We start from the raw sequence: 16,188 nt of genomic DNA, 5'->3' as shown, positions 1-16,188 counted from the left end.
TGATCTAGTGCATGCAGTACTCTCCTGTAGCTGCTGAGAAACAGTACTGTTCTCATTGAAACTCCTTTCAATAAAGATGAAACTGTGTATATATCATTATTACACTGTCTTGTCATTTCTACTTCAAAACCATTTTAAAAGGCACATAAAGCAGATTTTTTCCCCATTTCTATGTGAATAACAAAACACTTTCCATCCAAATGGAACAGTATATTGTCAGTAAATCCAGACACGTATGCTTGCAGGGTGACAGAGAACCAGAAGAGCAGCTGCAAAAACAGCTGTGACAGTGTGATCAATCTCAGTGTCATTCCAGGACAAAACAAATCAGCAGCAAAAACACTGCACTCAAGGGGGGAGATGTAGGTTTCAGCAGTGAGGATCACTTCCGCGTTCAAAAAGCCGCAGTTCTTCGGCTGCCGCTGGAGGCTGGCTCCAGAAGTGAGCAATTCTCCATTGACCCCCATGTTAAAATAGCCAACTTTACAGAATAAAAAAAAAAACATATTACAACATAACATTAGTGTTATTTAGGCTTAAATTTCTTGCGTAGCTTAGGGCGTGGTTACGTTGCGTGACATGCCCATACACAGGCACTCGCAGTTAGCTCTTTGCTAAAGCATCGGCTGGGCTAGGCGGCTACATCCAGAGGCCTCCGGCTACCTCCTGCGTTTGACAGGGCTGCAGTGTCCGTGTTTGTTTGCTAATATTCGGATAGGTTTTTGTGACAATATGGCTTGTTGTAGTGTAGACTGTACTAACCGACCGTCTAAGGAGTCTGTGTTGCAGTTTTTTCGGTAAGTCAATTTCTCACTATTTTATTTATATTTTACCTGGATGTTTGCACTAATTAGCATGTATTAGCATATTTTGCCCCTGGCTTATGACTTATTTGCCGATTTATGGTCGCTGCTGATACAGATAGAGGACGGGAGCAGCTAATGCTAGGAACGCTGCTGCGGTGTGTTCCGTGCTCTCAGTGTCCGTTTATTGCGGGAATACTAGCCTACAATTTTAGTTCGTCTCATTTTTTGTTTAAAAAGGCTGACATTGCATGGACAGAGCAGCTCCGTCAGTAAGCGACTGCTGTTGTTTGTGTGCTGCTGTAACTTTAACTGTAAGTGGATAGTGGATGGAGGCAGCGGTGAAAACCGGTAAATATTAAATTAAACATTTTAATATTTAAACATTTCCCGTAGAGTAACTGCCTCTTCGCCAAATATGGAAAGTACATTCCCACTAAAATCCAAGATGGCGCAGCTCAAATGCCCATGGTTTGGTTACAAAACCGACTCCCCGAAACCAGTGGGTGACGTCACGGGTGCTACGTCCATGTTTTATACAGTCTATGACTGCACCCTATGACGTTACCTTCTCTCGTTATTAATTCTTTAGAAACAGTGCAGAGTAAAGAGCAGCTTAAGGAACACAGATCTACCTCTTTGGTAACTTATGTCAGAGGCTTGAGGGCACAAATCCCTCTGGGCCCTGGACTGCTCTACTTATTGATTTGTTTTGGTTGAATTTCACTGTCTCACTTTTGGCTGTTTTGTTTTTGTTTTCTTTCTCCTTTCCACAATAATTAAACGCCCAGCAAGTTAATATCATAGAAGAAGAGGTTTCCATATCCAGACTGAGAGGTCCCAGCACAAATGCCTAGTTTTTCCTTGTCATACATGAAGTAGATTTTGCAAAGTACTGCACAAGTAGTATGGCCTTATACATTTTTGAGCAAATTAGGTGCTAAAGCATTTTTAATTTGAGCAAACTGATCATTTAAGATCTTGTGCCTGCAATTCATATTGTTTTAGTCACTTTTATGCTCACACCAAAGCCTGTTTGAACTCTCTGCATGTCATACATCTTGCTACATCTTAAAACTTATGCAACTAGCAATGTTTTTCATGCATGTTTGCTAAACATTAAGATAGTTTGTTCAAATTACTCTCCAAGGCTTTTTTTTTTTTTTGAAAAGTACACAAAACAAACTGATTGTACAACATAATCTATTTGTTTGGGGTGCATTGCTAAAAAAACAAACACATTTTGATTTGCCAGATCACTGACTGCGTATCTGATTACAGAGGGAATAACCTCTGCCATCATTTAGGTGACCCAGTTTCATTGCAACATGCGTGACTGATCTACCTGTATTTGTCATAGCTGTCATGGTCTTTGAGGTACGTACATTTATTAGCATCTATATCCACCTTATATCATACAATCCCAGCATGTTTCCATTTATTTTCTATGAAAATGTCATCTTTAAAAATCTCCTTGTGACATGTTTTAAGAACTATGGAATACTTTGCTTTGATTAACCAATTGTGTCTGATAATAACAATTTCTCAAATGTGCATATATCCCTTCGGAATCTATAAATATGCAGATTTTGTCCGTTTCAAAACTTCAACTGTTGGACGCAAGATGTCTTCTACAGTGAAAAGTCTTCTCTCAGTGCACTGGAGGTTTCAAGTTCAAGATTACACTTGTGTAAGTTGAATCCTGGATCATGATTATTTTACAATCTAGTTATGATGATGATCATGTTTGTATGTCACAATTTAACAATGAGAACAAAGAAACTTTCCCCCTTCAACAGATGAATGTGAACACGAAGATGAAGATGAAGCAACAAGTAAAAATAACGGAATAGTTTAGTTTTGGTGTTTTTAAAGAATCTGCACCAATGTGTATTCTGAAGTGCGGGGAAGCGAAATTGTGTTGGACAGCTGAGGACCTGGCCTGCCCAGGGCGAGGAGCCAAAAGGGCAAAGTGCAAAGTAGCAGTTGAGGTAGGAGAGGACACCAATCACAAGAACTGTGACACAGACTTACTTAAGCACACTCCAGAAACTCTCTCAGCGGGAATCGGTGACTGAACCAGTTCCTCTCACCCTGTGGACCACTGGCTGAGCGCGAGGCTAGAAGAGTGTGTGAGTACAGAACTGACACAATGACAAATGTTTATCATGAACATCACTTCTGCTTGACACACCTGAGTTTGACATGTGTCGCTTTTAGGATTTAAATTCTGCAGTTCCTGTTATCTGTGTTGTTGGTACAAGTTGTAGTTTTAAAATGATCAAAACACAGTATAGAGTGAGCTGAATGAGACTGATGAGAATTCTTAGTAAAATGTCTCAGTTTGTTCTATAATTGTAAGTAATGCATGTAACATAAAACACAAACAGGAAGCAATAAAATAAAAACTGAAGTGATACAACAGTAAACATAAGATAAAGGTCATGAGCAGATTTTTTGTTTTCAGCACTTTAAAAATAGGTGTTCTGAGGGGAAGTTGTGATTTAATCAACTGATGCTTGTCAGACGTACACAAGTTGACTTTGTTCCTCTGTTAGATTTCAAACCAGTCAGATAAAAATACTTTGAGAGCTTTCTTTTGAAATGTGACCTCAAACATTTGTTTTATTCACCCTTACAACAAAACATGAATATGTTCAAGTGTCAGTTTAATTCAGGATGACAGATAACATTGATGCACACTGATTGCATTAATTGCAATTATTCAATCATAACTTAAATCGACCTGTGACATTAAGGCATTTTTTCGTCTTCCTGACAAATTAATTTGGAGCTTGGACTGCAGCTGTACTTTTCATTTCTCTGGTCACCCATCTGAAATATTAAAGCCAGTCATTATCAACATAATGATTGTTTACAAGCTCTGGTTTGGAAGGAACTTTTTAGGAAAATAACACCTTGAGGGTATCGGTTTTCTAAGCATGTTAGAATTTATTCTTAATAGCTTTTCTATTGTAAATATGTTGAATTGATGGAAATATTATTTGTTCTTGAAATCAGTCATTTCATTATGATTCCCATTACAAACAGCATCTACATATCACTTAAGACTTGCATTTGCTATAAGGTTCATGCATATATGCAAATGAAGGTCAATTTAGACAGAATGTCAGTGGGAAATAAGACAATCAGTTTTCTTAAACATGACCAAGCATGATCCCTTTCCCTCAATTTGCCCTTAAAATTACTCTACAAAAACAGATGATCTGTTCAAAAACATGTTTTCTTCATTTCTTTCTCTCCCATCAGATCAGCCTCAGTCACATTATGTATAATCTGTATATCTTTGCAAAGCTTATCTGATATTGACATTTCTCCTTAGGAGTGATCAAACAGCAGGGATTAGAAAATTAGGTCACTCAGTGTCTTTCACCCCTCTCTAGAAGTCTGCTGAACACAATTTCACCGTCAGTCTTCTTTGTATCTTATCTTTAGCGGGAACTTCCACTGCGGACAGGTATACCAGCTTTATCATTTGTTTACATTGTTCAGCTTGAGCTTCAATGACTGGTGATAACACCCCTGTTATGGAAAACCACTGCAGGTAACCAGCGTTCAAATCCCCTGACATATATATTCCTGCTTTAAGACCTGGGGTTTGTGCACTTATGCAGTTTGGGATTCACACGAGTAAGCTCACCTTCTCGACACTGACGCTCAACAGGAATAATAATTTTTTTAGCATGAGGCAACCTGCCAGCAACAGGCCTGTGACCTGATTTAATCTCTCAATTTGTAGTTAGAGATCCTCGGCTGCACATCGTCTAAAGGTTAAGTTGCAGTGAGTCACACGGGGTAAAAGACCATTGCTGCACCGCTCTCTACAAGTTGAAACGTGCTAGCATGTGTTGCAGCTTTGTTTAGTTATGTAACAACACTTTAAGTGTCAAAAACACTTTTCAAACAGTGCACCAGAGGATTTATGGCCAAGATGATGTGGTATGGTTTCATCTCAGAGCTGTGTATCAATTCTAATTGTTGTTAATAAGGTCAAAGGATTCATCTAGTACCCTGAGGTTTTTCTCATCCCTATTTGACCAAAACACAACAGACAGAATGGCGAAAATACAAATCAGGCTGTATTCATCGGCCCCACAGGCTTCGATAGACATCAGAAACAGAGCCCTCAGTTTTTAATGAGTGTGGGACTAAGCTGCAACTTTGATGTGCACAGGATCCTCCACGTGAGTCCCAGGCGACAGTCCTGTGTGTTGTAGCCTGCTCCAGCGGTAACCATGACGACTGCAGAGCCACTTAATGGACTCCGGCACCGAAACATCAAGGCCCATCAGTCAGATGAGCTCTCCAGTCATGGTATGGTAATTATAATATTAATAACGTTTGTGTAATTAAGAAGACATACTTTTTAATGGGTTTTGGAGATAATCCTTTGTGTTAGACACACCCATTTAAAGCCCACAAACTAAATTTCCTTTTTTTCCCTTATTGTTTTTTATAATAAGAGAAAAAAAATTATATATTATAAACTTTAATTTTGCAGCGCAGATGCAATTTATTAGTAATGACTGATGAATAATTAAGCAACTTGTGTTCTTCTTTCTGCAGCTGAGAGCCATAATAATGTGCAGGAGGACACTCTAAGACAGTGGCAGAAACATGCACAGGTATCCCGCATTTCAAAATCAATAACTTAATTTAGCCAACAGTCCTGCATCCACACGGTCTCCCATCTGTCTTACTCCTTTGAAAAGAGAAAATACAGATGCTAATACTTTACAGAGAAAACTGAATACACCATAATGTGCAAAGTATAGGATGCTACATGTGAAATGTCTCGTGTGTTGGTTGACAGAAATAAACAAAAGTTTCTCCTGGGTGTCCTCCTGTAGAAAGTGAAGGTAAAAGTCCTGGAGCAGGTCCAGGATCAGCTCAGTGACATTCTAGACAAAGCTCTGACTGAGTCCGTCCAGGCTTTCACCCACATCCAGCCGACCACAAACGGAAAGACGACAAAAAACTCCTTATCCAGGTGAGAATGAGGAGGATATTTTTGGTAGTGCATGTGATTTCTTATTAGTCTGGAAGATATTTATCATCTCATTGACTGTAAAACATGCATGTGTGTCAGTTTTCCCTTCTTGTTTGTTTTCAGATCGCAGAAAATGTGTGATGGCAAAGTGTTTATGGGCAGGGTATCATTGCTGGAGTAAGTATGAAAGACTGAGCCCAAAACCCAAAGACAGACAATTTACAATCAAATAAGACAAAGAAAAACACCAAAGTTTGGTATTTTTCCTTTAAAAAATGATATTATTATTATTATTTAAATATTTGAAGATTCATTTTCTGTTGATCATTTATTGATCGATCAATTGTTTTGTCTCTCTCTGTGTGTCGTCCTCTTCATCAGTGAACTGTTTGAGATCAGTCACATAAGAACCATCTACCACATGTTCATAGCCGTGCTCCTCATCTTCTGCCTGAGCACACTGGCTGTCGACTACATCGACCAGGGCAGGTGTGCAACATATACACGTTTGTGAATGCATGTTTATGACGCTGACATGTCCCAAACTCTGTGACCTTGAACTACGTCTGCTGGAGACTGAATTACCCTGAAGCCTTTTTAAAACTTCTTACTCACTTCTTATCTACTTTTTCTCCTCCTTGTGTCCCTCCCTGCTTCTCTCCCCGCCGCTCTGCTCATCTGGCAGTAGAATGATAGAGCAGTCAGTCCCTCTGAATATTTCTGCTGTTGCTTTGGGCAGCGCAGTCATGATTTGGTTGCTGTTTGCAGACACAGGATTGTGAGTTTCTCACTGGTACAAGTGCCAGGGGGCGAGTCCACTGTGTGCAAATTATTCAGTACATCCACCCTCAGTTAACATTGATTTTAATGTGAGTAAACTAATGAAATAAGAAATAATAATGTTACACTTGCAATTGCTTGTTGAATTTTAAACGAAGCCTCTGACATGCTGCAATAAGTGGGTATATTAAATCCATTATCATCATCACCAGAGGGGTGTTTTCAGATGGGAGAAAGTAATGGGAAAATATTTAAAGCATTTAATGGTGCGTGCGTGTTTATTAAAGGCATTCATGTGTTGATATCATTAAAATGGTCATTCAAATGTCTGTTTAAAACTAAAACAGACCACAGTATTAAATAGACCACATCACCCAAATGTCCTGCCTTTTTGGCAAGGACATTTCCAGGACATTGAACTAGGAACTAAAATCAGTATCAGTATTTAAACATCTTATTCTAATAATAATTTGATTGCTTTTATGGAATGACTGTGACTCACTGCTCTCATTTTTCTCCCAAATCTCAGGTTGGTCCTGGAGTTTGACCTGCTTTTCTTTGCCTTTGGGAAGCTGGGAACAGTCACCTGGGCCTGGGTTGTGATGTTTGTCTACACCCTGCTGGTCCCTTACTACACCCTGGTGTTTTGGGGTTCCTTGTACCACAGCTTCTCCTCCAAGTTGGGGCTGTCTCTGGGGACAGGGCTGATCTTGTCTGCTGTACAGACCTGTGTTCTAGGACTGTTCCCAATCTACGTAGTCGTTGACAACCAGCTGCCACCAGCCTCACGGTTCATTGTGATACTGGAGCAGGTCAGTGTGTGTGTGTGCATGTTTAAGGAAAAAACAGGAATGCAGGAATAAATTTTGTTGACTTGTGTATGACTTGTAGTCCAGCGAGAGAATGATGAGTTAAACTGTCACATTGGCAGAGAACAGGGTGCAAAAGTTTTGGACTGCTTCAGGCCTCATCTGTGCAAATGCCATCTACATTAGTGCTTTATTGATGCATAAACATGGCTGATATCATCAGCTGGTTTTTGCTTATTCCACATACTGTATTATGTATCAGGAAAGGCTTAACGTTGATTGATAACATAACAAGAAACTGCAGGACATTTGTCTATCAGGGAGTGCTGAAAAGTTTATTTTTCAACTGTAAAATGTCCAGCTGAGGACACAGTGCAGTCATAGTTATTTAGTGCGCAGTCTGACGAATCCTTTTTTTTAACTTTCCAATATTGTTACTGGCCTTATAAAATCCAGTATCTAATCCACACTAAACACAGGGACTATGCACGTGACTACTGTACTGTACTTACTGCTGTGCTGAACTCTGTGCTTCCTCCTATAAAACTGAAGTTGACATATTGTTTAAATATTTAAAGGTTGTTTAGTGTTCAAAATAGTGTCATGTTTCTTTTATCAACTCCTTCAGTATGATTAAAGTGATTTTATTCTCGACTTAAAATACTCTGCATAAACATCTAACACAATAAAACACAACTATAGAAATTCTTAATAAGAATGGCCTGTGCTAGAAAAAAATCCACAGATAACATTTTATTCTGTAGATGAAATTATACTGATTGGTAGTCCAAATTATAAATGCAGCCCTGCCATCAGCAGGGAATACTGGTCGGAGATGGGAGCCTTCCAACTGGAAAGCCACACTAAAAGAGATAGCATGCAGATCTCAGTGTTGCCACAGCATGCCGATCTCAGTGTTGCCAACGTTTGAACATCACAGACCCATACTGTAATACCGCCTCATCCTCTTTATTTCACCAGCCCCGGTCTCCCAAAACCGCCTTAGCACTGAGATCGTTTTAGCGCCATTCGATGGAGTGAGATAATCCCATGTGCTTAGATGCTTTTGGGAAACCCGGTCCTGATCCTCATCTGACCCGGGTCCAGGCAGTCTATTTGTTGTGCTGAAGCTGTCCATTTTGATGCATAAATGAATGATTTTAATTCACTAAATTGCCCAAAAAGAGTAAGCGGTTCCCTGCTGTAAGCAGATTGATGACGCATCAGGCCTAAACTGCAGTTTATGACAGGCTAAAATGATGTAACAGTTCTCCGGCTGCAGAAGAAGTGAACACTTATTGTACCTGTATCAATTTCCCCTCAGATTCGATTCCTGATGAAGAGCTACTCCTTCATAAGAGAAACTGTTCCTGTTATAATGAAGGATACACCAAAGGAAGGTACTATACTGCATTGTATTGATGCCAGGTGTATTTACTCCTCAGGCAGTATCATTATTCACAGTGACACTACCAGACACCGGAGAAAAATGACTAAAACAGGGCTCAGCAGTTTATCAGCTAATGATTCATGGTGAAGTTAAAACTAACAATGAATACACACACATACAATAAACAACCTGCAGTATCCCCATGAGATTCTAAAAGTCTGTTAATGGGAGATAAAGCTAAGAAACATGGGAGTGAAGCAAGCCTCAATAGATGTGTGCCTCTAAAACTAATTAATGAATGTGAATACTCACTGCAGTAAAATGGCTCCGGGAGAAAACTGTACAGTCCTGAATAAAACACCAAAACTGACATACTAAAAAAGATTTACAGAAGCGCCCACAGTCTGCCTTGGTTTGAATGAGGTTATGGAATGAAACTGAAAATACGCTTCTCGTTCAACACAGATATATGATATTCATATGTTCTGTTAAAAGGCAGAAAACAGCTGTATTTTACACATTTTAAATGTCATCATTGTTAGCAAGAGGCTAAAACTAGACTGATGAAGACTGAAAAGAAATGACAGACTTTAAGACAGATAATTTGGCATAATGGCTCAGCGATTTTGCAATGAACCCACTGTCATTTAATTTCAAAGACAGTCATTTGTTAGCAGCTTCCTACATTAAGACACAGTAAAACTTTACAATTCACAAATGGAAATGTTAATGACTAGTATTATGCCACACAGTGAAAGAATAAAAATTAAATGAGAAGCCTATGTTTTAATCTCAGAGCTGAAATCAGGTGTTTTTTAGCCCTTTTTCTTTTTAATTAATTCAAGGCAACCTGTGACTGGTAAAGGCTATTTATCTGCCAGATTGCCAGACTGAAAATGAGACCCCTTCTAGTTTGAAAGTCGTACTTACTTAACTGTCTTTGCTTTTCAGGAGAAAGTCCCAGATTCCCATCATTTTCCAGCTATCTGTACTTCCTCTTCTGTCCAACTCTCATCTACAGGGAATCATACCCACGGTAAGACACACTGCCTTGTCCCTGTGCCTCAGACAAGTGGACGTCAAATTATTGCTGCGCCATAAACTCACAGAATGCTGGAATTCAAAGCTAAGCAGTGGTCAGGATTTCTTATTCACTGCACCTGTAAAACCCATCAGAATAGCTCTCAAAAAAATTTAAACATACATTAATTGAGAAAATGGTCCAAAGGGTCCTCTGACAGAAGATGTAGTTAAAGGCAATCAAGTTCAACTTGAAATACGATGGCTTTTCTAACCCCTAAATCATAGTGACATCCTGGCTTTTCTTCACAGAAATACCCACATAAGATGGAAGTATGTTGGTGTTACTCTTGGCATGGTAAGAATAAACTCTGTGACAGTCTTCCCTATGTCTCTTGTGTTGAGATATTTTCATATTCATACTTGTTGGAATATATAATACAACCTGCTGTTTATGGAGGTTACTGCCCTAGAAAAGATGAAGTTACTGAAGGTCGGTGTGATAATATGAAGTAATCATAAACTACAGGTGCCTAACAGCTTTAATCTTTGATATCTTAGATCTCTTAGATCTCCATTTTCTAGTTCTAATGTGGCCTATATTTTGTATTTCATTTTTCTTTGTATAACTTTAACTTCTTTATAACATTATAATTGTCTATTTGTAGATCTTGGGTTGCCTTTTTTACGGCTACTTTATTCTGGTGCGCCTCTGTGTGCCCGTCTTCAGACCCGAGACCAACCAGCCTTTTAGTAAACGGACAATGGTTCTGGCTGTGTTCCACTCAATATTACCAGGTACTGTACTTTCTATCAGGCTTAAAAAAAAAAGCATGAACTATACATACACACTCAACATGAAGCTTGTTTTTTTTTTTTTTTTTTTTTTTTTTAGATTTGCCAGGCAATGTCAGAAAGACATGGGGTGTAAAACATACATATAAATTAAAGTTCAAATGTGACTTTGCCTGTAACATTCTGTTTACAGCCTCTATTATCTCTCACTTGTATGAGTCAGTACTGGTTAATATATTACTTAGAATGTAAATGGAGGAAAGGAGTCTCTAGTGTTTGTAAGAGCGTGATAAGGTTAAAGATGCTATTATGAAATCAGATACAGGTAAATGACTGGCATGTTTATTACCCTCTTTAAATAAATAGCTCTTTGAGTTAGTGCTGAAATAAAAGCGTCAGCTTCAAGTTACAATTCTTATGAGAAAGCTGGGAGCGATGCCCTGAATAAAAGAGTTCCTCATACCCCCCCACCTCCCCACCCCCCCTCCCTGTCTCTGCGTCTCAGGTATAATGCTCCTTCTGTTGTGTTTCTTCGCCTTCCTGCACTGCTGGCTCAACCTCTTCGGGGAGCTGCTGCGTTTTGCTGACAGAATGTTCTACAAGGTGTGTGGTATGGTTGCTTTTCTGTGGCATCGCCTCTCCTGTGAACACATAATTTTCAACAATGCTTGCTTTTCCAGATGTGAAAACTTTGATTAATGGCAAGTAAAACTGCAGCAGGGTGGCTCGAAGGTCCCAAACCAGTTTAACTTTTCCATCATTATATTCTGCTGATTCAATTTGCTCTTGAACAAGAGACTAAACCATGATTTAGGCTGTGTGTGAAAATGCCTGCTTGCTTTTGTTGGCCACCTCCTCTTGAGTTTTGTTCTCATGTGACTGTGAAGGACCAATAACTTGAGGGTGATGTGGGACAGTTTCAAAGATTGTAAATTGTTCTAGTAAGAAACATCTGCGTGGCGCCTAAAGAGACGATACAACTTCCACCATATTGCGTGTGATGCTCACTTATGAAAACATGAAACCGTACGGGAGGTTTGTTTTGGTTCGTCTGTAAGTATGGCAGTTTTAGCCGAATGTTGAATTATCCATTAAAATTACACTCACTTGCCAATTTGTTAGGGACACCTAGCTAAAACTAGGCAACCATCCTGCAACCCTACATTCATATCTGTCATGGTCCATGCAGGTTATACAGCCAAGCCATTTCCCCTGGTTCCATTTTTTTATGCTAAGCTAAGCTAATTGCTCTATACTTGAGAGCGACATGAGAGCGCTATCAGTCTTCCCATATCGTATATTACAGCATATTTTCAAAAAGTCTGGATAGTTCCTTCAAATTTTTACAGCTCTCATTTGCTGTGTATTTATTTGTTTATGATGATAATGTGGCCACATCTTTTTCTGTGCCCTGTCTCTTTGATAGTGTTTTATTGATTTAAATATGTGTGGCTGACACACCATATCTGTTTAAAAGAGGTTAGACTGTGACAGTCACTGAGCCTATACAATGGGGAAGGCATTAGCTGAAACTTAAGTATTCCGTATGCCACCCCAGCCTTTTTCAAACCTCAAATAAAGTGATTATATTCTACTCTGTTTTCATCTTGATTCAAACACACACTGATTTAATTATCTTTTCATTTCCCAGGACTGGTGGAACTCTACATCCTTTGCCAACTATTACCGTACCTGGAATGTAGTGGTTCATGACTGGCTGTATTACTACGGGTACAGAGACTTCCTCTGGGTGAGTTCCACTACAAAAAAATAAATAAATAGATAAAATGAATTACACAAAACAGTTAACAGCAGTGTATTTCCAAAATGACATGTCACGTGATGAAGCGTGTATAGCAGTTTAAGATATGTCCTGTAATTCTAGTGACACAAAATCCACACTGAACCAGCCTGACCCCTGAACTTTGTGTTCGGTCTCTGATCCATGCAGCTGTCGAAAGGGAAATTCCGAGCAGCTGCCATGCTCTCAGTGTTCATCGTCTCTGCTGTCGTCCATGAGTACGCCTTGGCCATGGGCTTCGGCTTCTTCTACCCCGTCATGTTTTGCCTCTTTGCGGTCTTTGGAGGTGAAGGCTATGCTCATTATACAGTGAACAATTTGAAATGATTGCTATCCCATTCTCTGAAATGGCTGCTGAAAAGAATACGATAACCTTAATGCCTTTAAAAAAAAAAAAAAAGAAAGAAAGACAGAAAAGAACAAAGGAAATGTCTACGAGTGCCCTCGCTGTCATTAAAGCACTGTCTATTGCTTATAAAAAATATGTAAATGGCCTTTTTGACATTCTAGATTTTTACTGTGCCTTCAAAGTTAAAATCTGTAATGACTCACTCTTACAGACATTTAGTTGCTGTTTTCAGAGGACAATTCTCATTATATTTAAAGAAAAGGTAACCTGATCCATTATGTCCTTTTCCTCTGGGACTCAATAAGTACTCTTCTGAACAATGTTTTAGATTTTTTTCCATGCTCTTACTATTTGTCTCTGCCCTCCCTTACTAACGTTCTCACGTCTCACAGCCTTAACACAAATAAAGAGTTACAGTTTAACTACAGATAGGCCTTCACAAAAAAAACACAGCATTCCCTCATGTGTTCTGTTTTTCCAGTGGTGTTCAATTTTACCATGAACGACAAGCGTCAGAGCCCCGTGTTCAACATCATCATGTGGGCATGTCTCTTCCTTGGCCAGGGTGTCCAGGTTTGTCTGTACTGTCAGGAGTGGTACGCCCAGATACACTGTCCACGGAGGGAGGTATGGAATCCACTTTTAAAACATGTCTGCTGCTTGACAAGGCAGACATCACTATATTTTATAGCAACAGAAAAATGGAACGAGCTACAGATATAAAACCAGATACCATGTGACTGCAGGTTGTATCTTACATGAAATAGCAACCTGTTTGTTTGTAGTAGTCTGCATTAAAATGTGGAAGTGGAAAAAACAGCCAAAATTGAAACACAGTTCATGTTAAGACTGAACTAAAACACTAAACGTACTGTTATATGCTACATGACTAGATTACATGATTTGTACTTGAGGAGTTTGGTGCTTGACGTCACACAGACGGCAGTAACCAGATGAATCTGACCCCTTTCACTGTTTCATTTGATTTTCTCTGTTCTTATCTGCACTCATTCATGAGCATCTGTTACTACATAGACTACATGCAGAAGTGTAGACACACATACAAAGTGCGTCTGTAAAACTCTGACATGTAGTCAACCCGTAGGAAGCCCCCCCCCCCCCCTCACCCCCACCCCCTCCAAGTCCAGGCGTTTGATGAAGTCGCAGATGTGAAGGATTTGCATGACAGATGGGCACAGATGTACTTAACATACTTCCTCTACTATGAACTACTGCATCTCTGCGTATCCCCAGCTAAGGCCTCCTCTACAGCTAGTGGCATCATTCACACACACACACACACACACAATGGCTTAACACAGATAACTGCTGTCTAAAAATAGGGGTGATGTCTGTAAAATGGGATTATTACATGACAGTAAAATGGATGTTAAATCATACAGATACAGATAAATGTATAAAAAGATTATAGATTATGTTTCTAGACGGAGGAGGAGGCACAGTGTGTGAATATTTAAACTAATTATTCTACTCTTTCTCATCAGAATAGTTTCTGGGAGCTGGTGACGCCTCGATCCTGGTCCTGCAGCTACCAGAGATGAAGCTGCCTTCCTCCTGGGCTGGAGGGATAGGTGATGAAAAGATGGAAGTCTGCAAATCATGACAGACTAAACACTGACAAAAGCGTGGATGGAAAAACTTTAAAATATGTGAGGTTTCCTGTTTTTAATGTGTAAAGATTTTTTTGGGGTCAAGATGTGACTGTCACTGCTATCTTTATGTTGTTATACGGGTATGATGTTATCCACATGTCACTGATCTATCACCTCTGAATTATTTCAACTTCCTATTTGTACCAATAGTATTAAATAGCGTTTAATGATTCAGGCTGTGTAATGCTTTCTTGAAAAATTACAGTTATGGACGGATTTTTTTAATATCAAGTGCTGGGAGAATATAATACTGTCAGCTAACTGTTGCACATTAATTAACAAGTTTATCTTCTGGTAAGTGGATTTTTGATGTTTATACAGAGCTGGGCTATTTCCTCCTATATTCAGTCTGAATTTGAGCTAGGAAGCTAATTGCCTCCTAGCTCAATTCTTATATACAATAATGTACAGGGGAGAAAGTGTGTAGTGTATATAGTTATAATGTAATTCTTTAAATTATTAAATATATTTAAATGTTTTCAAATTAAGCCCTCAAGGACTCAGACCAAAGAACAATTTATTACAGACTACAATGTGTACTTCCTTTTTATTTCTGCTGTATTTGCATTAAAGCCAGACATGGTTACAAAACCTGAAATGAAAGTGTCTTTATTCTCGTCTTGCAGCAGCTATGTGTCTTTGATTTTAGCTTTCCTGAGATATACAAAACATTTCACTCAAAGCAGGTCAAATCAGTGACAACAGGCTTTGCCGCAGTAAGGGCACCTGGCCTGCAGTGTGTGTGCTGCATGTTTAATCCTGCCTTGGTTGACGTTCAGATAGCAGGGATTGGTTGGGAGTGCAGGTACGTTAACCAACCAACCACAGGAAGCACAGCGTCTTATCAGTCTGCCACAAAGCCTGTGTTTGTCTGCCTGCCACGTCCCTCTAAAGTCATACAGGAAGAAGAGGATTAACATTGGTACAGTGTTTGCATTAGTGATGTAATGCTCTGTAAACTGATATACTGTGGTACAGCAGAACAAGTAGTTTTAGAGGCACTGTCAGTAGTAGAAATTAATACATTTGTGTTTACCATTGACATGGGTACTTCAAATTTTAATGCTTGAGAAAAACATCCATCTGTTTCTTGTATTTTCTTTTTTCATTTTACATTTTGTATGACATCTTTTATCTCTAGCTTTCTTTCAACTTAAACCTCAAAGGGGCTGTCACCTGTTTTATTTCTGTGGTGGATGCAGCTGTCGGCCATTAATGAGGCATAGCTGCCATCTTCTTTGTATCATTGATCCAATTACCTTTGCTGGATGCAAAAGGGGGAAAGGAAATTTGTAAGAATAATAAAAATATATCATCCAATGTACATACTTTTTTTAGCCACCTGTGTGTGGCTGCAGGTTTTTGTTCCAACCAATGAAGAGCACACGGTTTGACCAATCAGCTGTCTGAAGACTGAGATCAGTTGATTAAATGAGTCAAGTCAGGTGTGCTGCTGCTTGGTTGTAACAAAAACCTACAGCCACACAGCTTGGACACAGTTTGGACACCCCTGCATTAAACAGAAATGGAACATCACTGTAATTAATTTGGAGTTGTGTTTCTGGACGTGAAAAATGTAAAACCATCTCTGGTCTGGTGTCCAACCAACTTCTGAGAGCAATATCTAGCTTTTTTCAGCAGCTTCATAATCCTGTAGCCAACTTAGTGTGTCTGTTGTTTAGTGCTGGGCTGCAGCGCACAGCTTCTGTGGTGAAAACAGGTGCCAGGTGTGACCTAAACGGGCTAATTAGAGCAGT

General features: G+C 39.3%; 1 protein-coding gene across 2 annotated transcripts; it reads left to right on the top strand.

Annotated features, from left to right (window-relative positions):
* Window positions 1-2,371: 2,371 nt before the first annotated feature.
* On the top strand, window positions 2,372-15,029 carry soat2 (sterol O-acyltransferase 2). 2 transcript variants are annotated; one of them, XM_041034602.1, is made up of 17 exons: window positions 2,372-2,493; window positions 2,603-2,935; window positions 4,999-5,138; window positions 5,391-5,449; window positions 5,675-5,814; window positions 5,938-5,991; window positions 6,196-6,303; window positions 7,124-7,406; window positions 8,728-8,803; window positions 9,745-9,829; window positions 10,126-10,171; window positions 10,482-10,611; window positions 11,114-11,211; window positions 12,260-12,358; window positions 12,560-12,695; window positions 13,240-13,385; window positions 14,264-15,029. In XM_041034602.1, the coding sequence occupies exons 3-17, from the start codon at window positions 5,060-5,062 to the stop codon at window positions 14,318-14,320; spliced, it is 1,596 nt and encodes a 531-aa protein (XP_040890536.1). In that variant the 5' UTR covers window positions 2,372-2,493; window positions 2,603-2,935; window positions 4,999-5,059; the 3' UTR covers window positions 14,321-15,029. The 2 variants fall into 2 exon arrangements, with proteins under 2 accessions (XP_040890536.1, XP_040890535.1); XM_041034601.1 differs by having other exon boundaries at window positions 13,240-15,029.
* The last annotated feature ends 1,159 nt before the right edge of the window (window positions 15,030-16,188 follow it).

The sequence above is a fragment of the Toxotes jaculatrix genome, chromosome 3 (genome assembly GCF_017976425.1).
Source record: "Toxotes jaculatrix isolate fToxJac2 chromosome 3, fToxJac2.pri, whole genome shotgun sequence".
NCBI classification, from domain to species: Eukaryota; Metazoa; Chordata; class Actinopteri; family Toxotidae; genus Toxotes; species Toxotes jaculatrix.
Note: the sequence above shows the minus strand (reverse complement) of the source record. Positions and strands in the feature narration are given on the sequence as shown.